This window comes from Xiphophorus hellerii, chromosome 9 (genome assembly GCF_003331165.1).
Source record: "Xiphophorus hellerii strain 12219 chromosome 9, Xiphophorus_hellerii-4.1, whole genome shotgun sequence".
NCBI lineage: Eukaryota > Metazoa > Chordata > Actinopteri > Cyprinodontiformes > Poeciliidae > Xiphophorus > Xiphophorus hellerii.
Window position 1 is genome coordinate 31,275,968 of NC_045680.1, and position 27,226 is coordinate 31,303,193.

General features: G+C 38.0%; 5 protein-coding genes across 7 annotated transcripts; all 5 read right to left on the bottom strand.

The window, feature by feature from the left end:
- Positions 1-1,362: 1,362 nt before the first annotated feature.
- Positions 1,363-5,993, bottom strand: LOC116725154 (gastrula zinc finger protein XlCGF57.1-like). Of its 2 annotated transcripts, XM_032571038.1 has the most exons (3): positions 5,888-5,992; positions 4,108-4,256; positions 1,363-4,013 (listed from the first exon to the last, which is right to left on the bottom strand). In XM_032571038.1, the coding sequence occupies exon 3, from the start codon at positions 3,996-3,998 to the stop codon at positions 2,115-2,117; it is 1,884 nt and encodes a 627-aa protein (XP_032426929.1). In that variant the 5' UTR covers positions 3,999-4,013; positions 4,108-4,256; positions 5,888-5,992; the 3' UTR covers positions 1,363-2,114. The 2 variants fall into 2 exon arrangements, with proteins under 2 accessions (XP_032426929.1, XP_032426928.1); XM_032571037.1 differs by lacking the exon at positions 4,108-4,256 and having other exon boundaries at positions 5,888-5,993.
- Positions 5,994-7,556: 1,563 nt separating this feature from the next.
- On the bottom strand, positions 7,557-10,521 carry LOC116725225 (zinc finger protein OZF-like). The gene is made up of 2 exons (XM_032571138.1): positions 10,123-10,521; positions 7,557-9,401 (listed from the first exon to the last, which is right to left on the bottom strand). The coding sequence occupies exon 2, from the start codon at positions 9,290-9,292 to the stop codon at positions 7,745-7,747; it is 1,548 nt and encodes a 515-aa protein (XP_032427029.1). The 5' UTR covers positions 9,293-9,401; positions 10,123-10,521; the 3' UTR covers positions 7,557-7,744.
- Positions 10,522-10,950: 429 nt separating this feature from the next.
- On the bottom strand, positions 10,951-14,430 carry LOC116725748 (zinc finger protein 2 homolog). Its single transcript, XM_032572092.1, has 3 exons — positions 14,269-14,430; positions 13,985-14,157; positions 10,951-13,007 (listed from the first exon to the last, which is right to left on the bottom strand). Exons 2-3 carry the CDS (start codon positions 14,033-14,035, stop codon positions 10,962-10,964), a joined length of 2,097 nt encoding a protein of 698 aa, XP_032427983.1. The 5' UTR covers positions 14,036-14,157; positions 14,269-14,430; the 3' UTR covers positions 10,951-10,961.
- Positions 14,431-15,549: 1,119 nt separating this feature from the next.
- On the bottom strand, positions 15,550-18,802 carry LOC116725773 (zinc finger protein OZF-like). The gene is made up of 2 exons (XM_032572144.1): positions 18,762-18,802; positions 15,550-17,112 (listed from the first exon to the last, which is right to left on the bottom strand). Exon 2 carries the CDS (start codon positions 17,095-17,097, stop codon positions 15,562-15,564), a length of 1,536 nt encoding a protein of 511 aa, XP_032428035.1. The 5' UTR covers positions 17,098-17,112; positions 18,762-18,802; the 3' UTR covers positions 15,550-15,561.
- Positions 18,803-21,311: 2,509 nt separating this feature from the next.
- On the bottom strand, positions 21,312-24,357 carry LOC116725799 (gastrula zinc finger protein XlCGF8.2DB-like). 2 transcript variants are annotated; one of them, XM_032572178.1, is made up of 2 exons: positions 24,048-24,357; positions 21,312-22,743 (listed from the first exon to the last, which is right to left on the bottom strand). In XM_032572178.1, the coding sequence occupies exon 2, from the start codon at positions 22,726-22,728 to the stop codon at positions 21,622-21,624; it is 1,107 nt and encodes a 368-aa protein (XP_032428069.1). In that variant the 5' UTR covers positions 22,729-22,743; positions 24,048-24,357; the 3' UTR covers positions 21,312-21,621. The 2 variants fall into 2 exon arrangements, with proteins under 2 accessions (XP_032428069.1, XP_032428070.1); XM_032572179.1 differs by lacking the exon at positions 24,048-24,357 and adding an exon at positions 23,879-24,041.
- Positions 24,358-27,226: the final 2,869 nt, after the last annotated feature.

Consider the following 27,226-nt stretch of genomic DNA (forward strand, 5'->3'; position numbering starts at 1 on the left):
GTTATGATTATTTGCCTGGTTTTTCTCATTTTGACTGCTCTAAAACATATCAAGAAAAAGTTTAAAGTATTTGATAAAATGTAAACTCAAGTTCTGAGTAACTGATAAAATTATCAATAATTTAATATAAAAAATGTACATCAGACGGACCAAAATATAAAGTTAAGTGGAAATTTTGGTATTTTAAGGACGAAAATTACAATAATTCATAAAAGTAACTAAAATATAACGAAATCAGACAAAAGAAAATTTCTCCAAATCAGTTTGTTGAAACAACGTATCAGCTGCAGGTCTGTGTCTGGTCAATTTGTGTTAAAGTTTGTTCTTTATTCAGCAGGTAGAAAATTTTACTCAAGTAAGAGTAGAAATATTTCGCAATAAAATCACTCAAGTAAAAGTCAAAAGTACAATACTTTTAAAAGTACACTTTCTCAAAGAAGTTACTCAACTAAATTTAGTTGAATAAATGTAACTAGTTACTACCCAACCCTGGTGTTGACTGTCGGTTGGTGATGATCTACACAGAGCTGCTACTCCATCATATATGGACTTAAATTTGATGCTGTTTTATAACACAGTTTGTTCCTAATTTTTTTAAACTTTATCTCTACGTTTTCATGTCTTACTTGTAATATTAATCAGACTTGAGTAAATCTGAACATGAACCCAGGTTCCTACCTAATAAAACCATAAACTTGGTTTATGGATTTCCTCTTACAATCTGCTTACTGAAAAAAATCAGAACAAAATCACAGATCCTCTTCATCAGGCGAACCCACCCACTCGTCTTCATATTCTAGACCTTGTGCTGATTTATGGTATTAAGTGGGAGAAAATAACAGAATTCATTTAAAACACTGTCCTGTCTGACCATTTAAAAAAAGGGGTTTAATTTACTAAAACAATCCAAACCTGAGAAAATGTTGTTATAGTAAATCATCAGTTGTAACAAGTTCTAAAAAAATAACTTCCATTATTTTTCTCTTGATCTAAAAAAACAGAGCAGGTGGCAGCAAATTAATATCTGCACTTTCCTGAATTTATGTTATTGTTCCACTAACGTCCCTGAAGCATGAAGAACACGCTTGAACCAAAAAACTCTTTCACAAGCTTTTTAATTCTTGTGAAATAATATTTCACTGCGTTTCCTCCAGGTGTTAATCAGATAAACAATCCTCTTGTGAGCAGCTGCATGAAAAATACATGAAATACTTATATAATATCCTCGTTGTCTGTTTTCTTCTTCTTGGTTTTGTTTCATTTTCCACATCTGTTCTTTTCCAATTTCAAATTATTTTAATTTCATGCTCCAAAAGTATTTGACACTTTGAACCCAAACTGTAAAAAAACAAACAAAAAACATTTCACATAAGATACAGAGAAATTTATTTCCTCCTTTAATTGAATTAATACAAAGCAGAATACATAAAAAACTTCATGTATGTGCAGGTATTTCTTTCAATGTTTAGGAGTTTTAGACAGGAGGTGAAAAACTCAGTATGATTAAAAATCTCATTTTCATCAGTCTTCTGGGCCATTCAGCAGTAAAACAAGATAATTAAAACTTTCTTACAATAGTTTGACAAACAGCCTGAAGCACTGTAAAAATCTTCAATAAGAAATAAACATTTCTGTTTAGATTTCATTTAATTTCAAAATATTTAAGAACCTCCACGTTTAAGGCAATGTGACAACAGCTGAAATGAGTCCATCTCTGCCTTTAAAGGCAAATAAATCTGCAAAACATTAGCAAAGCAGCGAAAGGAACATTTATACTGTGAAACAAACTGGCAGCATGAACAATGCAAACCACAGTGGTCTCAAAATTGAGCCTTCAGGGACTCCATAGATTTATAGACTTTGAGCACTAAAGTCCAGCTCGTCTTCGTTGCTTTGAGCTGAATGGGCCAAAATTCATGGCCAGGATCTATAGATGGATGGATTTGGATATTTTTTTTGGAAACAAAAAACTGAATTGCCCTGTTTGCTTTGGTATAAAACGGTTTACAGGTAAAACAAAACAAACAGAAAAAAGTAGGTCAAGTAGAGCAGCAACGGGTCACATTCCCACTGTGGGTCAAATAAATGATGTTTTACAAACTTTAACATCTTTTCTAAGGTTTATTTTCACATATATGTGCAGTCAGTTTATATCTGGCAGTGAATAATTTACCGCACAGTTCACAGGAATATGACTTTTCTCCTGTATGAGTCCGGATGTGCATCGTCAGACTGTACGGTTTGGAGAACTTCTCTCCACAGGTGACGCATGAGAAGCCCTGCTCACCTGTGTGGCTCCTCAGGTGATTGTCCAGCTGAATCCTGGAGGTAAAAGACGCATCACAAACATTGCAGGCAAACTGCTTCTCGTCTGTGTGACTCCTCAGGTGTTTGGCTATACTGCTCCTGTCACCAAAAGATTCTCCACACTTTTTGCATGTAAACTGCTTGTTGCCTTTGTGGGTCCTCATGTGTTGGGCCACGTTAGCTCTGCTTATGAATAATTTACCGCACAGGTCACACGCATAGGGTTTCTCGCCGGTGTGGGTCCTTCTATGGCAGCCTAAATGAAATTTGGTATGAAAAGATCTGGGACACAGATCACACTGAAACGGCTTCTCGCCTGTGTGACTTCTCATGTGTTTAACCACAGCCAACTTATCAATAAAAAAATTACCACAAACTTCACATGAAAATGGCTTCTCGCCTGTGTGAGTCCTCCTGTGGCGGTCGAAGTTGATCTTGACCGTGAAAGCTTTATCACACAGGTCACACGGATACGGCTTTTCAGGGAGGTGAACCTTGAAGTGCGCTCTTAAGCCATCTCTACTGGCGTAGCTTTTTCCACAGGTGGAACATGAGAACGGCCTCTTGCCTGTGTGGAGTTTGCTGTGACGATCCAGACCTCGTTTGTTTCTGAAGGTCTTATTGCACGATCCACACGAGAACAGCTTCTCGTCTGTATGAACTGTGATGTGTGTTTCGATGTGTTTTTTTAAACTTTTTCTGCTTACGTAGCTTTTTCCGCAGGTTGAACACGGGAATGGTTTCTCCCCTGTGTGGAGTCTGATGTGATAAACCAGATTTTGCCTCTTGGTGAAAGATTTATCACACAATCCACATGGGAATGGCTTCACTCCAAGGTGAGCTTTGATGTGTGCGCTTAAGCTACATCTGTTGATGTAACTTTTTCCACAGGTCTTGCATGAGAACGGTCTCTCACCTGTATGGGTTCTCATGTGCCGAACCAAACCACTGCTATAGCTGAACGGCTTACTGCACACTTTACAGGTATGCGGCTTCTCATTAGTGTGGTTTCTCATGTGAATTTTCAAGGCAGTTTTTCTGATGAAACGTTTTCCACATATTTTACAAGAACACATGTTTTTCTGGAGCTTTTTCATTTTTGAACGGTCAACAATGTTGCTCTGATTGACTGTCAGCTCTTCATCTCCATCTAGTCCATCATTGCATCTGTCCTTTGGTTGGTTTTCAGCTCTACAGGAGTTTGAAGGGTGGATCTGGTCCTGGTTTGGGTCTGATTCACTGCGATATTTTTCCTCATAAATGGGAGTTTCACTGGAGGAATCCTGCTTCACTAAAAGTTGACCTTCATTCTGATGACTGTAGAGTTCCTCCTCCTCTTGTTTAATCTGAACAGGTTCTTGTTCCTCTTTAATCTCTGGAGGTTCTGGTTCCTCCTTTGTCTCCATCATCTGTTCATTTTTATTTTGAAATATTTCATCACAACCAGCAGCCACCATGAAGGTGTCAGCTTCCTGCTTCACTACAGATTTCTCTTCATGAGAGACGTTGAGCTCAACTTGTTCTTCTTTGATCCGTTGACATTCTGGTTCCTCCTTAATCTCTGTAATCTGCTGTGGATCTGGTTCCTCTTTCATCTCTAGATCATTTGGTAAGTTATGGTCATGAATGGAGTTGCTTTCTGGTAGAATGAGGAACTGATCACCAGCAACCACCCAAATATTAACAGACATGATGCTGTTTGGGACCTGAAGGTAGAACAAAACAAATTTAATAATTTTGACAAAATGTATTTATATGCATTGTTTACCTTATAAAAACAAACAAGCAAACAAAACAAACTGATTTCAGGTGTTAGTAGGTTCCAGTCCATAATAATATGCCACCCATGCTGGGCATCCATTTAATCAAACGAACTGGTCAGGATGGATCGTCTTGCATCACTGCCAAACTCAACCTCTACGTCCTGAAGCTGGACAGTCGTCTTCAGCCTGACAAAGACACACGCACCAACAGTTCCTTCCTATTTTGTTGGATGAAGAAAGTGGTTTTGAAAGATTTAAAGTGTAACCTGTTGAACTTTTAAAGAGTAATTTTATGCGCATAAAAAATGCTTTTGAAGAGATATTTAATCTGCCGCAAAAATAAGGACTATAAAATAATTAAGATTGCTAGAAGTAGTTTCTGGGGTAAAACTTAAATGGGAGAATTAAATCAATACAAAAAATGTGTTTACAAATTGGAGGAGTCAATATTATTTTTGTTAATAGACATTCCTTTGTGTTTACTTGTATCCACTGCTGTAGACCTCCTCCAGATAATCCTACATTGGAGTCATAAAACGCTGAAGAGCTGGTAGACTGTAGAGGCCTAACGCCACGAAGCTGAAGTTGGTTTCCGATTCCAGCTTCCGATTCGGGAAATGGCTAAAGGGCGATTCCACCTAATTTTTCACTACCTTCTGCATCTTTAATCAACTCTAGTTTAAAAACTACAAACCTGGACTGGATTATTCTGCTCTAATAGCAGAATACTTAAAACCATGTTTGGGATTTGTGAAACCTTTTTCTGATTTGTGAAACTGCAGAAAAAGTTTTTCTGCTTTGTGGTGAAATCAATAAAGGTTGATTTCACCACTTTTTTGGATCTCTGTCATAGCATAACTGCTCCAATTCCAAAACTACAACACCTTCAAACCTGGACTGGATTATTCTGCTCTAATAGCAGAATATTTAGAACCATGTTTGAGATTTGTGAAACCTTTACATGATTTGTGAAACTTCACTGAAGTTTAGATTACTATTCACACTTGTTCCATGCAGTTCTTTTTTTCAAATTCAAATTAAATTATAATTCAAAGCCACTCTATTAATCCCAATGGGAAATTAAATGTTGGTGTAACTCATTAATTCTTCAAAGAGTTATTGTAGATGGTGATGGCTGCTTGAAGGAAAGATCTTCTGCAGCGATCTGTTAAGTGAAGTGAAGTTTCACAAACCAGAAAAAAGTTTCACAAATTCCAAACATGGTTCCAAATATTCTGCTATTAGAGCAGAATAATCCAGTCCAGGTTTGTAGTTTTTAAACTAGAGTTGATTAAAGATGCGGAAGGTAGTGAAAAATTAGCATTTCCCGAATCGGAAGCTGGAATCTGAAACCAACTTCAGCTTCGTCCCAACTCGTACGATACATAATTTCGTTTAATGAGCCGTAAATCCCTGTGTGAGTTGGATTAAAATCACAACACCTCCGCTCTGTTTAACGGTTAACTCGCCTTTGTTTCCCCTCCTAATATGGCGGACACGCTCACATGTTTTAGAAGCTAGGAGTCAAAGCAGCAGCTAGCAAGTATTTGTTGTCTAATTTAGTGAAAAGACGCTTCTCTTACCAGCTAGCCCTGTTTTATTCTTTAGAAGAAGAGCCAATAGCCACACAGCGTCCAACAAATGTCCAATAATCTCCTCTGTGAAAACTTTATGTTCGTTTCTCCAGCACGAAACTGGCTGCTTCTCGTCATGAGCTTTAGCTTCTCAGAGGCTAGGAGGCTAACTGGTCTCGCTCTGGGTGCTGAAGCTGCTAAAACAGACAAACATCGCTATTAAAGTAAAACTGACAATATTACCAGATTTCACGACGAGCCAAGATGTGAAGAACGGTTTAAATGAAGAGCAGGAAGAAGCAGCGTTCTTCTTCTCCTGTAGTATTTTTCTTCTTCTCTTGTTTTGACGGTTACCAAGAAACTTAAGCCGTGTATCACCGGCACCTACTGGTATGGAGTACGGCTCAAAATGCTTTGTTATTTTACACCTTCAATATCGATTGTCATATTTTATAATGAATTTTGTTTTCCTAAACAACCTAATTAAACTTGGAATAATTTTATTTTATGATTTATCTTGTAGTACATTTATTTAATTAAATGTTTGTCTATTTTTTTCTAAATTCCTTCAACATTTTATCTCCAATGTATTAAAATATATTCTTCTTTCAAGCAACAAAATGGAAACTGGACCCTGTGGACAGGTTAAGCTGTTTTTAAAAAAAAAAAAAGTAAACAATACAGACATAAATTATACAGAAAAATAAAAAGTAAAAGAAAAATATAAATTATATAACTGTGGCTCTGCTCCAATTGCCCAACTACACAAAAAATCGAATTCAGATGTCTAATAACTTATAAATAGTACTTATGGTGATTAAAGTTGATCCTAATAAATGTCGATCGCCATAAGAAAGATGATCTTAAATTAAGCTTAAATATTTAAATTGTCCACTCGGACTATCAATTTTTAGAGTACTGTACTTCTCAGATCCCTTATCTAATTTAGTGTTAAAAATGAAAAGGTCATTATACAGGAGATTTTAACATGTTGCCACTGAAAGTGATAACAAGATGTAGCCGTTAATGCTATCTTATACTGAGTTAGCATGGCTAACATTATCCATAGACCTTCCCACTCTTGTTTTCATGCCCTGGACCCACAAAGCTTTAAGTTGGGAAAAAATAATAGTAGCTTCAGTTAAATGTACAATATACAGTATATTAGTAGATATTAATCAGTCAATGCTTTAACAATTTTTAAAGAGTAATTCTCAATTCTCAAAAAACAAAATATATGCTATCAATTTAATCTCTGTTCTTTCACAAGTTTATTTTTATTCCATTAAATGCCCTGAATGAAAAAAATACTTGAACCAAAAATGCAGTTGATTTAAAACAGAGACTTTGTTCACAAGCATTTTTGTTCTAATGTAATTTTCTTTCTGTTAAGCCATTTGGAGGTCAACTCAGCATTTTTTTCCTCCTTTTGTTAGATTAATTCAAAACAGTAAACCTAAAATAAAACTTCAAGTATTTGCAGGTATTTCTTCTTGTGTTTTTTATATTAAAAACTTTATTTAACCAGGAAGAAAAAAAGCCTTTGAGATTAAAATCTAATTTACCAGAATGTCCTGGGCTGAAAACAAGATAAAAATCAGAAAATGTAAATTTTCTTACAATAAGAGGATCAACATCCTGAAACACTGTTAATATCAAAATTATAATTTCCCTTTAGCTTCATTTAATTTGAAAAGTTTTAATAACATCCACTTGTTTAACATATATAAGGCAATGCAATATAAATATTCAGAATTTATACTGAGCAATAAATTGATATTTGCTCATATTGAAATTTGAATATGAAATGCAAACAAAGAGAGTCTCAAAAATGAGCCTTGAGGGACTCCATAAATTAAGACACGTTATATTTGACCTGAATGAGTCAATATTCATGGACATAAACAACAAATGGACTTGGGCATTTTATTGCAATTTATTACTATTTACCATGAAAATCTAAAAGTACAACAAAAAACTGAATAATTTAAACACATTTTTAAATGTTTGTTTAAAAAAAAGTAGGTAAATCATAGTGGCAATGGGTCACATTCCCACTGTGGGTCAAATAAATGATACTTTACAAACTTTAACATTTTCCTAAGGTTTATTTTCACATACATGTGCAGTCAGTTTATATCTGGCAGTGAATAATTTACCGCACATTTCACAGAAATACGACTTTTCTCCTGTATGAGTCCGGATGTGCATTGTCAGACTGTACGGTTTGGAGAACTTCTCTCCACAGGTGACACATGAGAATCCCTGCTCACCTGTGTGGCTCCTCAGGTGTTCGTCCAGCTGAATGCTGTCAGTAAAAGACGCACCACAAACATAACTAGGAAACTGCTTCTCAGGCTTCTTGTTTATGTGATTTGCCATGTGTTTCACCATGATGTTCTTGTCACTAAATAATTTACCACATGCTTCACACGAAAAAGGTTTCTTTCCTGTGTGAGACCACTTGTGGCGCTCCAAGTCCTTTTTGTCCAGGGATGATTTTGCACACAGTTCACACGGATGCAGCTTGTCAGTCAGGTGAACTCTGCTGTGTGACGCAAGGCTGCGTAAGTGAGGGAAGCATTTTCCGCAGGTGGGACACGGGAACGGCTTCTCGTTTATGTGGCGTGTGGCGTGACGAGCCAGAGATTGACTGTGTCTGAAGGATTTGTCACAGGATTCACACGAGAACGGTTTCTCCTCTGTGTGGACTCTGAGGTGGCAAGTCAGATATTGCATCCTGACAAAAGATTTATCACACACACTACAAGTGAACGGTTTCTTTTCCAGATGATCTTTCATGTGTGCGTTTAAGCTACCTCTATCAATGTAGCTTTTTCCACAGGTCGTGCATGAGAACGGTCTCTCGCCTGTATGGGTTCCCATGTGACGAACCAAATGACTGGTGCATCTGAAAGACGTGCAGCAGACTTTACAGGCATGCGGCTTCTCACCAGTGTGGATTCTCATGTGAACTTTTAAGGTACATTTCTTTGTGAAATATTTTCCACATATTTTACAAGAATGCGAATGAATATTTAGCTTTTTCTCTTTAGAACAGTCAACACCGTCACTCTGATTCATTGTCAGCTGTGGATTTAAATTAAATATCTGGTGGCCATCATTGCATCTGTCCTGGTGTTGGTTTTCAGCTTCAGGGGAGTTTGAAGAGTGGATCTGGTTTTGGTGTGGGTCTGATTCACTTTGGTATGTTTCCTCATAGAGAGGATTTTCTCTGGAGAAATCCTGGTTCACTGCAAGCTGATCTTCATCCTGATCACTGCTGAGTTCTTCCTGTTCTCTTTTAATCTGTGTAGATTCATGTTCCTGCAGTTCCTCTTTAATCTGTTCAGGTTCTGGTTCTGCTTTAATCTGTTCAGGTTCTGGTTCTTCTTTAATCTGTTCAGGTTCTGGTTCCTGCAGTTCTTTAGTCTGTGCCGATTTTGGATCCTCTTTAATATCCGTCATCTGCTGCAGCTCTGGTTTAGTTTGGAATATTTTATCATAAGCAGCAGCCACCATAAAGGTGTTGGCCTCCAGTTTCACGTCTTGACAGACATTAAACTCAACTTGTTCTTCTTTGATCGGTTGAAGTTCTGGCTCCTCTTTAATCTGCTGTACATTTGGTTGCTTGTGTTCCTCTTCCATCTCTATATCATTTTGTAAGTTGTGACCATAAATGGAGTTGCTTTCTGGTTTAATAAATAACTGATCACCACCAACCTCTCAAATATTTAGACATGATGCTTCTGGAGATCTAGAGGCAAAACAAACGAAGCATTTTAATGTCAAAGATTTTGACAAAATACACATATGACTTGCTTCATTTACATTTGATAACTAAATGAATAAAAAGAACACCTGAAAGACTTCAGCTATTAGAAGGTTTCAGGTCATGTTTCTCCTGTCAAACACATCTTCTATTCATAACACAAATAGCTGAAAGAACTCAAACAAACAGCATATGTTTAATATAAATAATTTAATAAATGAAAAATATTTAAGCTAGAAATAACAAATTCCAAGGCAAGTTATAAAAGTTATTCTGTTACAAAAAGGAGCCAAGTTGCCTGAGAGGAAAACAGGGATAGTAAAATGCAAAGTGTTAAGATTACTGGTAGGCCATTTGGGTTGCTGTTGTTAAGTTATATTGGCTTTAATGGGACCTCAAGTAATTAAATCAGTACAAAAAATACATGCTTTTTACTTACAAATTGAAAGAATCAATAGTGTTTACATTTTTTGTTTAGACATATTTTCTTCTCTTATTTACAAAAAAAGAAAACATCTTAATATCCACTCTGAATGACCTGTGAACCCAGTAAACTGTAGAGGTCAAGCTACAAAAAAACACTTAGTAATTATAAGTCGTATATTACTTTGAATTGGACTGATTGTTTCCCCTCTAAATATGGCGGACGCGCTGACGTGTTCAAGCGCCTAGCAGTCAGTAAGTCTCGTCTCAGTTCGTCTCTTACCGTTTAGTCTTACTTTTATTCCCTGTAAGAAGAGCTGAAGGCCACAGAGTCCAGTCCAACTGTCCAAAAATCTCCGTGTGGATCTTTTTTATTTGCTTCTTTTTAGAGAAGAAAAAGCCAGTTAGCCTCCGGGCTAACTCCGGCCAGTTAGCCTCAGAGCTAACTGGTGTCTCTCAGGGTGTTAGAGCTGCTAAAATAGACACACGTCGGTGTTAACGGTACACTTCAAATATTCTTCAGACAAAGAGACAAGGTGTGACGAAAGGTTTAAATGGAGAGCAGAACGAAACCAGAGTTGATATTTTGGTTCTTGAGGTTGCTAACCGGATTACTTCTTCCTTAGTTTGAAGCGGCGGCTTGCACACAAAAGCCTGCGTTACTGCCATCTGTCGGATTATATGCATAATTCTTTTCACTATATTCTCTTAACATACAGTACATGCACACTCACGCAGCGTCACGTTTTCCCATCCGTCACGTCACTTCTTACCTACTTCCAGTCCTCCACAGTAGATATCATTCACATACTTCCTGTGCACACTGGAAAACAAATTTATCCTAAATCTGTGATCCCAAAAGTGAGCCGTGAGGCAAAACACAAATAAAAAGGGGATGTTTGAGCCGAGTTCATGTTCATGCACATCAACAATAGATGATTGGACCAGAGCATTTTATTTCCATTGATCTGCACAATTGACCAAAAAACTGAATTGTCCTGGTTTAAACAGAATGGTATGAAATGTCTTGTAAATAATAAAATAGGTAATAGTTAATGTAGTTGTGGGTTGGATTCCATCTGTGGGTCAAAAAAATAATGTTTCACAAACGTTATCATCTTTCTAAGTTTTATTTTCACATACATGTGCAGTCAGTTTATATCTGGCAGTGAATAATTTACAGCATAGTTGACAGGAATACGACTTTTCCCCTGTATGAGTCCGGATGTGCATAGTCAGACTGTATGGTTTGGAGAACTTCTTCCCACAGGTGACGCATGAAAAGACCTGCTCACCTGTGTGGCTCCTCAGGTGATCGTCCAGCTGAATGCTGTCAGTAAAAGACGCATCACAAAGACTACAAGGAAACAGCGCCTCAGGCGTCTTGTCTGTGTGAGCTGTTGCATGTTTTAACATAGTGTATTTGTTAGTAAATAATTTCCCACACAATTCACACGAAAATGGTTTTTCGCCTGTGTGAGTCCTCCGGTGACGGACTAAGTCGGTCCTGTTTACGAATGATTTGGCACACAGGTCACAGGGATATGGCTTCTCCTGCAGGTGAACTCTGCTATGTGATTTAAGGTTGCGATTGTCGGTGTAGGATTTTCCACAGGTGGTGCACAGAAACGGTCTCTCAGCTTTGTGGAGTTTGACATGACGAACCAGATCTCTATTGCTTATAAAAGATTTATTGCACGATGCACAAGGGAACGGCCGCTCACCTGTATGGACTCTGATGTGAATAACCATATCTCCTTTGTTTGTAAAAGATTTATCACACAGTCCACACGAAAACGGCTTCTGGCCTCCGTGGTCTAGGCTGTGTGTTTTTAGGCTACTTCTGGTTGTGTAGCTTTTTCCGCAGATGGGACACGAGAACGGCTTCCTGGCTTTGTGGTGTCTAATGTGACAAACCAGATCTTGATTCTTGGTGAAAGATTTATCGTACAATCCACAAGTCTCTCCCACGTAAGTTCTGATGTGTGCGTTTAAGCTACTTCTATCGATGTAACTTTTTCCACAGATCTTGCATGAGAACGGTCTCTCGCCTGTATGGATCCTCATGTGACGAACCAAATGGCTGCTATGGATGAAAGACTTACTGCAGACTTCACAGCTATGCAGCTTCTCATCGGTGTGGATTCTCATGTGAAAATTCAGGGAACCTTTCCTGATGAAATATTTCCCACAAATTTTACAAGAACATGTTTTTTTCTGGGACTTTTTGAGTTTAGAACAGTCAACACTGTCGCTCTGATTCATCATCAACTCTCGATTTCCATCCAATACCTGGTCGCCGTCATTGCATCTGTCCTCATGTTGGTCTTCAGCTTCGTTCTCATAGAAAGGAGTTTCACTGAAGGAATCCTGCTTCACTACAAGCTGATCTTCCTCCTGATTAATGTAGAGTTCCTGCAGTTCCTCTTTAATCTGTTCTGGTTCCTGCAGTTCTTTAATCTGTTCTGGTTCCTGCAGTTCTTTAATCTGTTCTGGTTCTGGTTCCTGCAGTTCCTCTTTAATCTGTTCTGGTTCCTGCAGTTCCTCTTTAATCTGTTCTGGTTCCTGCTGTTCCTCTTTAATCTGTTCTGGTTCCTGCAGTTCCTCTTTAATCTGTTCTGGTTCCTGCAGTTCCTCTTTAATCTGTTCTGGTTCCTGCAGTTCCTCTTTAATCTGTTCTGGTTCCTGCAGTTCCTCTTTAATCTGTTCTGGTTCCTGCAGTTCCTCTTTAATCTGTTCTGGTTCCTGCAGTTCCTCTTTAATCTGTTCTGCTTCCTGCAGTTCCTCTTTAATCTGTTCTGGTTCCTGCAGTTCCTCTTTAATCTGTTCTGGTTCCTGCTGTTCCTCTTTAATCTGTTCTGGTTCGGGTTCCTCCTTTGTCACCGTCATTTTCTGCGGTTCAGGTGTTCTCTGGCATATTTCATCCCAACCAGCAGCCACCATAAAGGTGTCAGCTTCCTGCTTCATTACAGATTTCTTGTCATGAGAGACGTTGAGCTCAACTTGTTCTTCTTTGATCGGTTGATATTCTGGTTCCTCCTTAATCTCTGTAATCTGCTGTGGATCTGGTTCATCTTTCATCTTGACATCGTTTGGTAAGTTGTGGTCATAAATGGTATTTCTTTCCGGTTGGATTAGGAACTGATCAGACATGATGCTCCTGGAGACCTGAAAGATTGACAAAATGCATAATCACATGATTATCTGGAAAGACCAAAGCAGAATCAAGACTTTGACAGATTCAGAAGACAGAAACTGTCTCCCTCTTGACATAATAATATTATGGAAACACATAGCCACGAGTGGCCAGGATATTTATGAGACTGCTTAAAAACAGCAACTTCAGCATTTTGGCCTTTCTTCAACATATCACAATATTTTGAATTGTTATTGCGCAATAGCCAGCCCCGCCCTAAACCTCACAACTCCCATGGACTGACTACTGACCAGCTCTCCGTCTAACGGGTCCAGAAAATCTCTAGAACCCTCGAGTCTTACTCTTAGATAGGTTTAGGGGAGATAATCTATTCAAGCTGGTGTCGAGAGACTCATCTATCCTTTAACTATCTTCATTCCAAGAGTTATGACCTTTTTCAGTTAATGAAACAATCAGCTGAGTAGCCCTCGCAACTGCACAATTTCAATAACCACCCTTGTTAACGGCAACAACGAGCATTTGTTACAGACTAGACAATTTTTAGTGGCTCAACATAAGATTTGATTTGGTTTGATTCTTGTCTTTGTACGGCAAAATTATCTTCTGAATAGAAGCAAAGCAGAACTGGGTGTTGTCTTCTGAAGACTCGGTTCTTCATCGCTCAATGATCTCAAAGTTCTGCATAATTCACATTTTGCAGATATTTCAAAGAAGCCACAACCAACATTCGAGCAATAAAAAGTATTTCTAGTTTAATGTAACTACTTAATAAATGTTTTATGAAATCAGATCAGATTTTTTATCATATTTGTGTTTCTTTAAGTTCAACGTTCACTTCCTGGTTTGATAAAGGTCTTAAATAGCCATCTGCCTCTGCCAATTAATGTATGCCATTTCCCCACCCAATATGGCGACCGTTTTGACGTGCATCTAGGAGTCAAAGTAGCAGCTATCAAGCACTTGTTGTTCGACATAAGATGTTTCTTACCGGATTTCTATTCCTCAGAGAAGAGCTGGTAGCCGCACAACGTCCAGACATGTCCAATAATCACCTTGTGAAGTTTTTTTTTTGTGCTTTTGTCTTAGATAGAAACTAGCTGCTTCTTCTCTGAGTTAGCTTCTCAGGTAGCTCGGCGGCTAACTGGGCTCTCAGTGTTGGAGCTTTAAAAACAGACGAACATCAGTGTTAAAGGTCTACAGTAATTACTATGAGAGCTCACAATGAGACAAGATGTGAAAAACGGTTTAATCGAAGAGCAGAACGAAACAAACCTTGATATTTTTTCTTCTTCTTTAGGTTGTGACCGGATTGCTTCTTCCTTAGTTTTACGGCAGTTTGCATCCAAATAGTTGCACTACCGCCATCTCTCGGATCATACATGTAAACATCATTTTCTTGTCACTATATTCTTTGTAAATCCAGTTTCTCATCAATTTGATTTAATCGAACAACCACAATTTCAGACCTCACTTCCCTACTAATCTCCAAGGTTACGCTTTGATTCACATTCTTCCTACAACTAATAAAAACATAGTTTCTTTACTAACTATAAAATTGTTTCCCATATTAAAACGAGTACCATTCAAAAAAAAGTTTTAAAACGTTTTTTGACTTATAATCTCTTATCCCTGTATTTTTTTAACATCAATATTTTTTTTCCACTCTATTTGCATGCCTCACTTTTACCTCGCTTTTCTCATAACTTCTTACTTTCCCACCAAACTATGCATTTATTCTCAGATTTGGATAACTTTATCTGCATACCAATATTTACTTTCTAAATCGCCAACCAACCAATAATTATTTGTACTTCCTGTTTGAATCTTCACAAATGCTGCCTGTGAATCACTGCAAATAATTACTTTTTGTATTCTATACTAAATCCAAAAATATTGTAAGTAATTATTCTGCATATGTACTTAAATCGATTTAATGTTGTTTTTTAATAATCTTAAAATGTAACTCTGAAATCACTCACTTCTGTGTTTTGGTGTTTTGAACCATCAGCATAAATCTGCATATAATCACTGATTTCTAATGACTATAAAACTATTGGCTAATATTTGTCTTTTTTTCTCTTCTTAAAAACTGATAATGGTTTATGTACATCAACATCAATGTAAGTTTTAAAGGCCTCAGTAATGTTGGACTAAAATCTGTATCATAAACTTTAAATACTCCAGCCATCCTATCTTTAAAGTTCTTTCCCTTTTCCTCCAATAAGCTTCTAGTCCAACCAGATTACAGGTGCAATGCCGCCTCCTACTGGACAGGAGATAAACACATTTTTAAAAACCATATTCTATCAAATAATGAACTGAATGGACCCATATTTATGCATACCAACAACAGAGGGATGAATTTGAGCATTTTTGCTATTCATCTCCACAATTCATTAAAATCCATGAGGACAACAAAATATTTTTCTGCTGTGGTTTAAGCATATGGGTGTGAAATGGTGTGTTTACAGGTAAAAAAGAAAAGAGTAGATAAATCATAATAGTTATGGGTCACATTCCTTCTTCAGGTTAAATAAATAATGTTCTACAAACTTTAACATCTTTTTAAGGTTTATTTCTACATATATGTGCAGTCAGTTTATATCTGGCAGTGAATAATTTACCACACTGTTGACAGGAATACGGCTTTTCGCCTGTATGAGTTCGGATGTGCAAAGTCAGACCATACAGTTTGGAGAATTTCTTCCCACAGGTCACACATGAAAATGGTTTCTCTCCTGTGTGGGTCCTCAAGTGACGGGTCAGTTGACTGTTGTCCGTAAAAGACACTCCACAAAAATTACAGGAAAATGGCTTCTTGCCTGTGTGACTTCTCACATGTCTAATTAGAGTGCTCTTGTCACAAAAAAATTTACCACATGCTGTACAGGAAAACGGCTTCTCGCCTGTGTGAGTCCTCCTGTGGCGGACCAAGTTAGTCCTGTTTGTGAAAGTTTTAGCACACAGCTCACACACAAACGGCTTCTGATGCATGTGGACATAGGAGTGTGTTTTCAGGCTGCCTCTACTTGGATAGCTCTTTCCGCAAAATCCACACGAGAACGGTTTCTCACCTGTGTGGAGTCTGGAGTGACGAACCAGATCTCGGCTGTTTCTGAAAGATTTATCACAAGATCTACATGGAAATGGTTTCTCTACCTGATGAACTTTGATGTGAGTGCTTAGGCTACCTCCATCAGCGAAACTTTTCCCACAGGTCTGACACAAAAATGGCCTCTCGCCCGTGTGGATTCTCATGTGACGAACCAAACCACTGCTGTAGCTGAATGACTTACTGCAGACTTCACAGGTATATGGCTTCTCACCGGTGTGGATTCTCATGTGAAAATTCAAGGTAGTTTTCCTGGTGAAACGCTTTCCACAAGTCCCACACTGGAACGGTTTTGCACCCGTGTGAATAATCATGTGATCAGCCAAGTACCTCTGCTGAATGAAACGTTTTCCACATATTTTACAAGAAGGCACCTTTTGGATTTTCTGATGTTCTTTCTCAGTACTCAGCTCTTCTTCTCCCTCTGATGTTGGAGATAAAGACCTTCCTCCCTGAGTTTGGTCTTCAGCATCAGGGGAGTTTGAAGAGTGAACCTGGTCTGAGTCTGGTTCGCTGTGATCCTTTTCATCATAAATAAGAATCTCTCTACTGGCCTCTTGATTCACTAAATGTTGATCTACATCCTGATTACTGTAGAGTTCCTCCTCCTCTTCCAGTTCAACCTGAACAGTTTCTAGCTCCTCCAGTTCTTCTTTAATCTGTTCAGGTTTTGTTTCCTCCTTTATTTCCATCATCTGCAGCTCAGGTTTGCTCTGGAATGTGTCATCATAACCAGCACATACCATAAAGGTGTCGGCCTCCTGCTTGACTTCAGACTTTATGTTATTAAAGTTGTCAAACTCAACATGTTCCTTTTTGATCAGTTGACATTCTGGTTCCTCCTTCATCTCTGTAATCTGCAGTAGATCTGGTTCCTCATGTTCCTTTTTCATCTCTAGATCATTTGGTAAGTTGTGGTCATGAGTGGAGTTGCTTACTGGTTGAATGAGGAACTGATCACCAGAAACCATCCAAATGTTAACAGACATGATGCAGTTTGGGACCTGAAGGTAGAACAAAACAAAATGATTTTACACAAGCAACAGAGAAGATGAGGATGTAGAAATCATCACTTTGTTAGCAAAGAAATTAAAATTTTTCGCTCAGCCTATTACAACTTTCTCCTTCATCATCCTCTTCATCTTGATTGACCCAAACAGAAAAGCCCCAATGAAATAGCAAAAGCTCCAAAAGAGCATATGCTCACTGGAAGTTAGCTCAACTTCTGTTGTTTTTCCTCAGCACAGTTAATAAAACAATAATTACAATATTAAATGTTTACTTTTTGGTACTTCATAAGCTTTCGGCTTTTCATTTTTACTTTGTAGTTTAGTTGAGTATTACTAGATTTGTAAGTTTGATAAATGTTTTACCTGGAAATTTGAATTATTTTGTTAGTAAGTTCATATATTTTGGAGGGAAGTTTTCTATATTCCAGTCATTTTTCTCTTTCTGCAGAGGAGGAGCAGCTAGTCTGGCCTCTCACTTTAGTTTGTTCTCTTTACTCACTTTACTGTGAATGTTAAGGATTGGGGTGGCAATTAATTGGTTAATCAGATAATTCTGCAGGAGACAACAGTTCATGAAGTTAGAGCATGAGTTGTGGTGTCCCCCAGGGGTCAGTATTGGGAACAAAACTCTTAATCATGTATGTAAATGAGCCATTACAATTTCCAAGGTTTTGACCCTGTTGTTGTTTGCTGATGTGTCTCTTTCAGATGATGATATTCATGTTAAAGTGCATCAGAGGAAATGTCTATATTGAAACCTTGGTTTGAGAGGACGATGAACAAAAGCTTAATTAGTGATTTTAATTTTTCAATAAATATTTAAAGACATCTGGGAAAATATTGGGTCTATATTAAGTAAAGTTACTGAACGTTCTTAGCAATCATAATTTAGGATAAACTCAATTTGAAGGCCTAGACTCATCATGTAAAAACTATATAAACATAGTAGTTTTAAATAAAGAAAATCAGAATATGATTAATTCAATATTTTTGCACTGTTGATTAATTTTACCATACATATATTTTTGTCTTTGGCTCAACTTGTTTATGACAATAAATGCGTCATATTTTATGATCCATGCTGATCGACCTCCTGCTGGCAGATATATTTTTGGAGTTATAAAATCCTGTGTCCTTGCGGTATATAGTATACTATACTACTACTATAGTGTCAAAAAATGCCCAGCTAGTACGATATATAGTTTTGTTTACCATAAGCCTCAGACCGCTTTCAATCAAGTTAAGACTGCAGCAGTTCATCTTTACTAACCGCTGTTTCCCCTTTCAATATGGCGGCCGTGCTGACGTGTTTTAACACGTAGCAATCAAAGCAGCTCCTGCCAAGCATTTGCTGTCACAGATAATAGAAAACAGCTCTTTTACTGCACTGTCATGTTTCAGTATTTAGAAGAAATTATGTTTGCACCACGTCGTTCAATTATGAAGCTTTATTGAAACACTATTACTGACCGGAAACTAGCTGTGCATCTCTTCTCAGAGCTAGCTTCTCAGTTAGCTCGAAAGCTAACTGTCATATCAGGCTGTTAGAGTTGCTAAAACAGAAAAAACATCGCTGCGAAAGATTGACTGCAAATACTATTAAAGTCCATAATGAGACAAAACGCGAAGAAGGCTTTACATACAGAGAACGGAGCCGCAGACGCCCTTATTTTTTCTTCTTCTTCGGCTTTAATAGTTGACAACCGAATTGTAAGTAGAATACCGCCCCTTACTGGACAGGATGTAAACAGAATTATTTTAGACTAAACTCAATTTTAAACTCCTGACATAACACATTCAAAGTAATTATTTTTTTCTTAAACGGTTTTCATTTCTGTTCTCAGGGTTTGAGCTGAAATCATTTTGACAGATTTTTTTTCCCTCTTTCAAAGCAGTTTCTGTCAATCATTGCGAGTCATCCAGGTATTATGCTATACCACTAAAACATATTTATCCGTTTGGATGTATTACCCATTTTATTACTTTACAAATCAACCATGAGAAACAAAATTTGGCTTTTTGACAAAAAAAAAAGCACAAAAAAACCTCTGTCAAAGTGAAAACTGATTTCTAAAAAGTAATGACAATTTTTTAAAATGAGATGTCAAACAAGAGATTGAATACATATTCACCCTCTTCAAGCCAGTATTTAGTAGATGCATGTTTGGCTACAATATTGAAATTTCTCTACAGAGAAATGTGACCAAAGCTATTCATCACAAATGTCGAATTTCTGACCAGTGCCCAAAAAGTGCAGTAAAACAATAAATTTGAGAATTAGACTAAAGTCTAAATTAAGTTTTTTATTAGACGTATCTGAAAATAATACAAGGATGGCCAATGATTCAGTTATGATCATCAAAAAGGAAAAAAAACAAACATAAATGTCACAATGGTAAAAATACACAACATGTAACAGAGATACATAAACACAACAAACCACTTATAAAATAAACAAAGCTTTGCAATTTATAAATCCTTAGAGGTCACAATGTATTAAACACAAACATAGCTGCCATAAAATGCATCTCTATAGTGGGCTGTCGATCAAATAAAATATTTTCTGTTCAATAGGAAAACGGCCTCACCTCCGCTTTATTCCAGGTGATCTGCAGGGTGACAACAGTCACATTTTTCTCAGGAGTATGGTTTCTAGCCCATGTGAGTTCTTAAGTGACGAGTCAGATCACTATTCTAGTCAAAAGACTTTTCACAAGAAAACAGCTTCTCACCTGAACAGGTTCTTAGGTGAACAGTCAGGTAGTTTCTGACACTGAAAGATTTATCACACACTTTAGAAGAACAGATTGTCCCCTGTGTGAGTTCTGACATGAAAAGCCAAGTCATTGCTGGTTCTGTATGATTTCTCACACAAGCGACAGGAAAACGGCTTCTCACCTGGATGAATCCGGATGTGACGAGACAAATCACTGCTGGCTATGTAAGATTTATCACACAACTCACAAGGAAATGGCTTCTCACACGGATGCTGGCAGAGTCAGCAGAGTTTGCAGAGGAGCAATAACATTTCTATTCATTAGGTTTCCTGTGTTTTAAAAAAACATTCTCATCCCATAAGAATAATTTATAAATCTATACTGAAGCAAAGCAACATAATCAAGGAGATCTCCAAGATCCATCAGGAAGTAATAAGCCCAGTAAATTTTTCAGTTTCCAGTAACAATGTCTGACTTAATAATCGTCAAACAGTTTAACTCATTTCTTCATTTGTCCACTAGAGGGGGTGTAATGCCAGAAACAAACAGGAGTTAGAAATAAGACTAGGATTTATACACATTTCACACAAACAGCGTCTTCCATCAAGATAACAGAAATACTGTTAAAGAATAATAAAAGTGCAAATGCAAAAAAATACACAATGTTCTTCACACAAGATACACAAAATATCCGCAGATAAAAAGAACTAATCCAGATTCAAATAAAATCCAGTCCTTATAAAAGGCTTCAAGGGAAAAAATGTTGACTTAAATGATCTTTTAAGTGAAAAATAATTAAACAAGTCTGTTATATACTAAGAAAAAAGCTAAAGTAATATACAGATGCGAGCTCCATAATATGTCCAATTTTCACAACTAAACCAACCAGAAATCTAAATTCCTCTCACTGCAGCAACATTTGTTGGGAGTTTTTTTTAGAAATGATTTGTGATTACAGAAATGTGGGGAAAAGCGTTATAGATCAGATATGCCAGTTCCAAGCATTTTTTTGATCTTTGAAAATTAAGACCAGATTTTAAAAAAAGGAAATTGGGACAATTTGTATTCAGTATGCAGAATCATCCAGGTAGGAAGTTAACAATCTAGACAATCAAGTTTTTAACAACCTGGACAGGGAAAAGGACCAGAGACGCACTAATGAGATTGTAATGCACCACCAGTAAGGCACTTTGAATAAGCTGTAAGTGGTTTTGTCATAGTTGTGAAATAAAATGCTCCTTTTGTTCATTTCTAGAACATTCCCTGCATTAACTTTGAAACGTAAGCAGTTTCTCTCTGGGAGTGAATGACTCCTCACACATTTAAAAGAAAATCTATGGAGATAAATTGTGGCCATAAAGTTTGTTCAAAAGATTTTTTTATTTAAAAACATTTTTTGAAATTGAAAAAAAATTAAACTGAAAGAATTTTGAACATGAAAAGTTTTGATTTTTTTTTCAAATTATTATTATGATTATTATTATTATTACAAACATGTAATTAATCAATTTAAATAAAGTGGAGATGGACTGGCGACCTGTCCAGAGTGATCCCGCCTCACTGCTGGAGAAAGGCACCAGGACTCTCACGACCCCACAGGGAATAAGCGTGTTTGATAATGGATAGTGTATGGTTGTTTGTCCTGTGTTGCCTTTCCAACGTGAGCCCTACATCCGGCAGCAGATAGGCACCTGGAGATGGATTTACAAGCTATTCAACAGCTCAGACAGAATATAAAGAGTTTTTATGTAATCTGCTAATTATTTCTGGAAGAACTTCAACAAACTTAACAAGTATACAGCTTCCCACTTGTGTGGGTTCTCATGTGCTTAGCCATGCTGCTGCTGTCACTAGACACTTTACCGCAAACATTACAGTAGTAGGGCTTCTCACCTGTATGGGTTCTCATGTGCTTAGCCAGATTGCTACAGTCGCTAAAAGCTTTACCACAGGTTTTGCAGTGATACGGCTTTTCACCTGTGTGAGTTCTCATGTGGTTGGTCAAAGGACTCCGGTTACTGAAGGATTTGCCACACACTTTACAAGAATAAGGCTTCTCGCCTGTGTGACTTCTTATGTGATCATTTAAGTATGTTTTGTCACTGTAGGCTTTCCCACAAACATCACAGGAGTAAGGTTTTTCTCCAGAATGAGTTCTCATGTGAACAGTCAAGTTACTTTGCTGGGTGAAGCCTTTCCCACAGACCAAACATGAGAAAGGCTTCTCCCCTGTGTGAGTTCTCATGTGGCTAGCCAAATGGCCGCTGGCTCTGAAAGACTTCCCACATAATTGACAGGAATGGGGCTTTTCACCAGTGTGGGTTCTCATGTGTACAATCAAGTTAGTTTTCTGTGTGAAACCTTTCCCACAGGTCAGACATGAGAAGGGTTTTTCACCTGAGTGGGTTCTTATGTGATCAGTCAGGTAGTTAGATTTAGTAAAGCATTTACCACAAACTTCACAAGAAAAGTTTCTGTCTTGTACGATGTCACTGTTTGGTTCTGGTTCACAAGAAGGCGTCACCATGAAGGTGTCCGTCTCTTGCTTCACTCCTTGCTGGTCGTCTTCCTGGAAGGCACTGCCTTCAACTGGTTCCTTATCAATTTGTTCTGGTTCATCCTTTCTCCCCAACATCTGCTGCAGTTCTGGCTCACCGAGAAACGTTTCCTCACAAGTGGAAGTCAGAATACATGTGTCAGTTTCCTTCTTCACATCAACCCGCTCTTCATCCTGAATGATGCAGACTTCGATCTCTTCTTCTTTAATTAGTCGAGCTTCTGGTTCCTCCAGTTTCTCCTCCACTGCATTGGCTTGGTTACAGTCAAGAATGGAGTTGCTTGATTGGTTGATGAGAAAGTGATCGCCAACGACCTCCCATGTGATGACAGACATGATGCGGTGGAAAGCCTGCGTTAACAAGAGAGAATTGGGGCTTATTAATGGGGTTGAAACAAATCTATGTGAGATGTGAGGAAAGAAAATGTGGATATTCCACATATCTGATTTAGCGCTCTGTCGCTGTTGTCATTCAGTCCTTCAGTAACTAGGGCTGGGCAATATGGCTGAAAAACATATGACGATAAGCATTCATATCAGTTGCTTTAGATAATTATTGATTAGTTTTTTGTTTTAAATATCTGAACTACTGCCAAACTGGCTACTGACCATTCCTCCTTCAATCACCGTTTACACTCCATACTGTTTATTTTTAAGGACTCATGAGTTACCAGCAGGTTGTTGCTGCCCCTAGTGGCAGCTTCAGTCATTTCATCATAAATTAAAGGCTGTTGGTTTTAACAGATAACTCTGAACATTTGGACATTTTTCATACATGGTTTCTACACCAGGTCAGGTCACCAAGCAAAGCCTGAACGGATCTGAACAGAACACTGGATTGGGTTGTACCACCAAACCTAACAGGACATTTGGGTTGCAAGCAAACTGCTGTTTGTTTGTTCATCTTGAGGAAACTAATACTAACACAAGAATAAAGATAAATATCAAGTCAGAAATATAAATAGTAATTATTTTAAGTGTGTTCTTATCTACAGTCTTTTACTGTCATTTTAGCTGTAATCCCTCCAATCCCATAGTTGGCTAAATGGGCAGATTAATACATATTCTATGGACAAGTGAATGGAAGGTCGGACAAAAGGATAAACATAAGGGATATATGGAAAGAAATTTTCCAAAACCCTCTCTCACCTTCCAGCTTTTTATTAAAAGTTATTCATACCTTAAGATTCAGAAGTAAAATCCCAGAACTTTCCAGGTTGTGATATGGAGAGCTGTTTACAAGGCAGTTAACATTAATAAACACAAAATATAAATTTACTGCACATAGGCAATGTGACTGAATATTTATTTATTTTTTGCATATACAGTGCATATTAAACACATTTCTGTTAATATGCCATCAATAGCCAGAAGGTTATTTTCATCTGTATCCCTAGAGAGACGGTCAAAGTCCCCTAAAAGAATGAGAATAAACACTTATATTTGAAACATTTATGTGTTTTATGTAAAATGCAAAACACTAAACTGTATTTGAAGCTTTTCAAACTGCAGCTCCTCCATTCACTTTGATGCTTTACAGGCCGCTCTTTCCTCTCCCAATATGGCGGAGTCACTGACGTGTCACAGCTGCTCGCAGCACAAGAAGTTGTTAGCTAGGATTTAATGCAACAGATCGCCAAATATCGCTCTCTTACCGACTCTTGACGTGTTTGCTCGTCCGAGAAGGACTTGAATAAATGTCCAATAATTTCAATGTAAAGTCTCCTTTCGTCCCATTTATCCTTAAAGGAAACAGTTAGCTTCTCTGTTAGCTCGGGGGCTAACAGGTCTTCTTCGGGCTGCTGTTGCTGGTCAACCAGGGCAAAATCGGTGTTAAAGACAAACTAAGAAATACTATCAAAGCTTATAATGGTACATTAAATGCAGAAAGCTGGAATTAAATAGCAGAAGACAGCGAAACATTGACGCAACTTATTCTTCATTTTCGGTCTCTTGTTTTCGTACTTCTTCTGGTCTTTATTGTAAAAACAACACGATAGTGCGCCACCTAATGGTAGGTGGCGTGGATCAGAACTTTCAGCACGGTGTGGTATGCAGAGTCTATAAAGATGGGCTGAAAATCCACCTTAAAATGAATACTAGCTAGATGTAGCACTGACTAGCTCATATGAGGAGAAATGTCAGTTTCTGCCTAATAGGAAGAGAGACAGCCTGCAGTACAGAAGAGCTGCAGCTTTACAAATTTTAAAGTAGGATTTTATTTGGATAGTCAGGAGTTTATTATCTACAAGGTGTAAAATGTGTTTGCTAATTTTAAAGACTGTATCTTAAAGAACAACACTCTTAAAATTATTTTATTTGGGGTTGAAAAGTCAATATCATCAAAACGTGTATTTGCACAAAGGATAATGAGGCCAGGAACCTTTTTAAGCGATAAAGACTTCCTTTCTGCACACCATATCTGCACCAACTGGACACCCATAACACTCATCCATACATCCATCCATTTTCTTCCGCTTTATCCGGGGTCGGGTCGCGGAGGTAGCAGCTTCAGAAGCACTAATGCTAACCTGGATAATAACCAGTTGAGACTCTAGAGCAGATGGAAATTTTAAGTCTAAAGACAATTTGTTTATTCTGAATCTGGTTCCCTGTGTCTGAAAGTTTTGGCTGGCTGGCCTTGGCTCCCTGACTACATCAAATCTCCTGGAGTTTATGCAAATGTGGCACACAGGCCATTTTGATGGAATAGTTGAGGTAAATTAATACTGTTTTGTGTTTTTTGTGTGTTATTTACTAGTTGTGTCACAGTTTGATGTGGTTGCGGAGGAGGGGTCAATATCACTCCGCCGCTGCTAGGTGACGATGGAACGGATGTGTTTTTCTAAGGCTGTGTAGCGATACCGCTAACTGAGTTACTTTGTAACAATTATTAAATTAACCCTCCTGTTATGTTCGTTTCTAGGGTACAGCAAAAATGTTCGTGGGTCAATTTGACCCGGGGAGTGTTTAATCATGCTATCGTGTCAGAAACCAAAAAATTCCTCCAAAACATTTTTGTATCTGATTATTGACTCCAATACTAAACATTTCAATCAATATTTGTGCAATGATGTTTTTTTATTTCTCACAAATTAAGGATCAATGATGACAACCTTGAAATTGATCTTTGGTCAATTTTTTTATATTACACTTTTTTTATTTTATTTTATGGGTGATCTTTATAATTGAATTTAAGACACACATACTGTTCAGGGTCAAATTGACCCGTTGATTAAAATCAAGGTAAATGAGTGATGCAGAGAGTATTTATGTTTTCCTCCACTTCTGCCATCAATCGCTCTGCTGATAAAACAGTGGAGGACAGTGAGAAGATCTTCACTGAGCTGATCCGTCTCCTCCAGAAAAGAAGCTCTGAGGTGAAGCAGCAGATCAGAAACCAGCAGGAAACTGAAGTGAGTCGAGTCAAAGATGTTCAGGAGAAGCTGGAGCAGGAGATCACTGAGCTGAAGAGGAAAGACGCTGAGCTGGAGCAGCTCTCACACACAGAGGATCACAACCAGTTTCTCCTCAACTACCCCTCACTGCCACTCAGTGAGTCTAAAGGCTCATCCAGCATCAACATCCGTCCTCTGAGACACTTTGAGGACGTGGCAGCAGCTGTGTCAGAGCTCAGAGAGAAACTACAGGACGTCCTGAGACAAACATCTCACTGATGGAACTGAAGATGATTTAATAACAGAACCAGAACCAAAGACCAGAGCTGGATTCTTAAAATATTCACGTGAAATCACTCTGGATCCAAACACAGCAGACACACAGCTGGTCCTATCCGAGGGGAACAGGAAGACACAAAGAATGTGTCAACATCAGTCTTATTCTCAACATCCAGACAGATTCATCGGATGTTATCAGGTCCTGAGCAGAGAGAGTCTGACTGGACGATGTTACTGGGAGGTGGATTGGAGCGGGACAGTTTATGTAGGAGTCGCTTACAAGAATATCAAGAAAGCAGGATGGGGAAATGAATGTGTATTTGGACATAATGTCAATTCTTGGCTATTGAGTTGTTCCCAAAGTGGTTTTAGTTTTGGCCACAGCAACATCTGGACCTCCATCTCCAGTCCAGTTTCCTCCAGACTGGGAGTGTACCTGGACCACGGAGCAGGTCTTCTGTCCTTCTACAGCGTCTCTGAAACCATGACTCTGATCCACAGAGTCCAGACCAGATTCACTCAGCCGCTGCAGGCTGGGGTTTATGTTTGTGGTTCTGTAGAGTTCTGTAAACCCAGAGAGATTTCCTCTCATCTCTCTGATTATTGATCAGGGTTCATTGATCTGATGTCTCTGCTGTCCTGCTCTTCATTTGTCTGGTTTAATTGTAGTTCTCTGTGTTCCAGGAGCCATAATGGAAATCACTGCTGATGATTTCTGTCACTCTAATATTTAATTTATAACTGACCCTATCAAACAGCAGACTAATTCAATTAATGATTGAAAGTAATTTAAAAACTTTCTATCTTAGGAAATCCAGCAGATTGCTTCAAATTATTGACCTACAGCTTTCAAACCTGCTGGACGTAGTGACAGCTTCGTGTCATCCGTACAGCAGTCCCTCATATCGAGGAACAGTGGAGAGGAAAAACTCCCCTTTAGCAGGCAGAACCCTCCAGCAGAACAGGCTCAGGACCAGCAAAATATTAGCAGCAGAAGAAGGACAACAGTTAGTTGATGCATCTTTATCTCAGCTGACGTTCTCCTCCAGAAAGGAACCACAGCCAATCAGAACGTCTGACCAAAGTAGCTTCTATGGAGAGAAAAACAGCAGAGAAAGCAAAAAGTTAACAGTAGAAATAACAACAAATAATTCAAA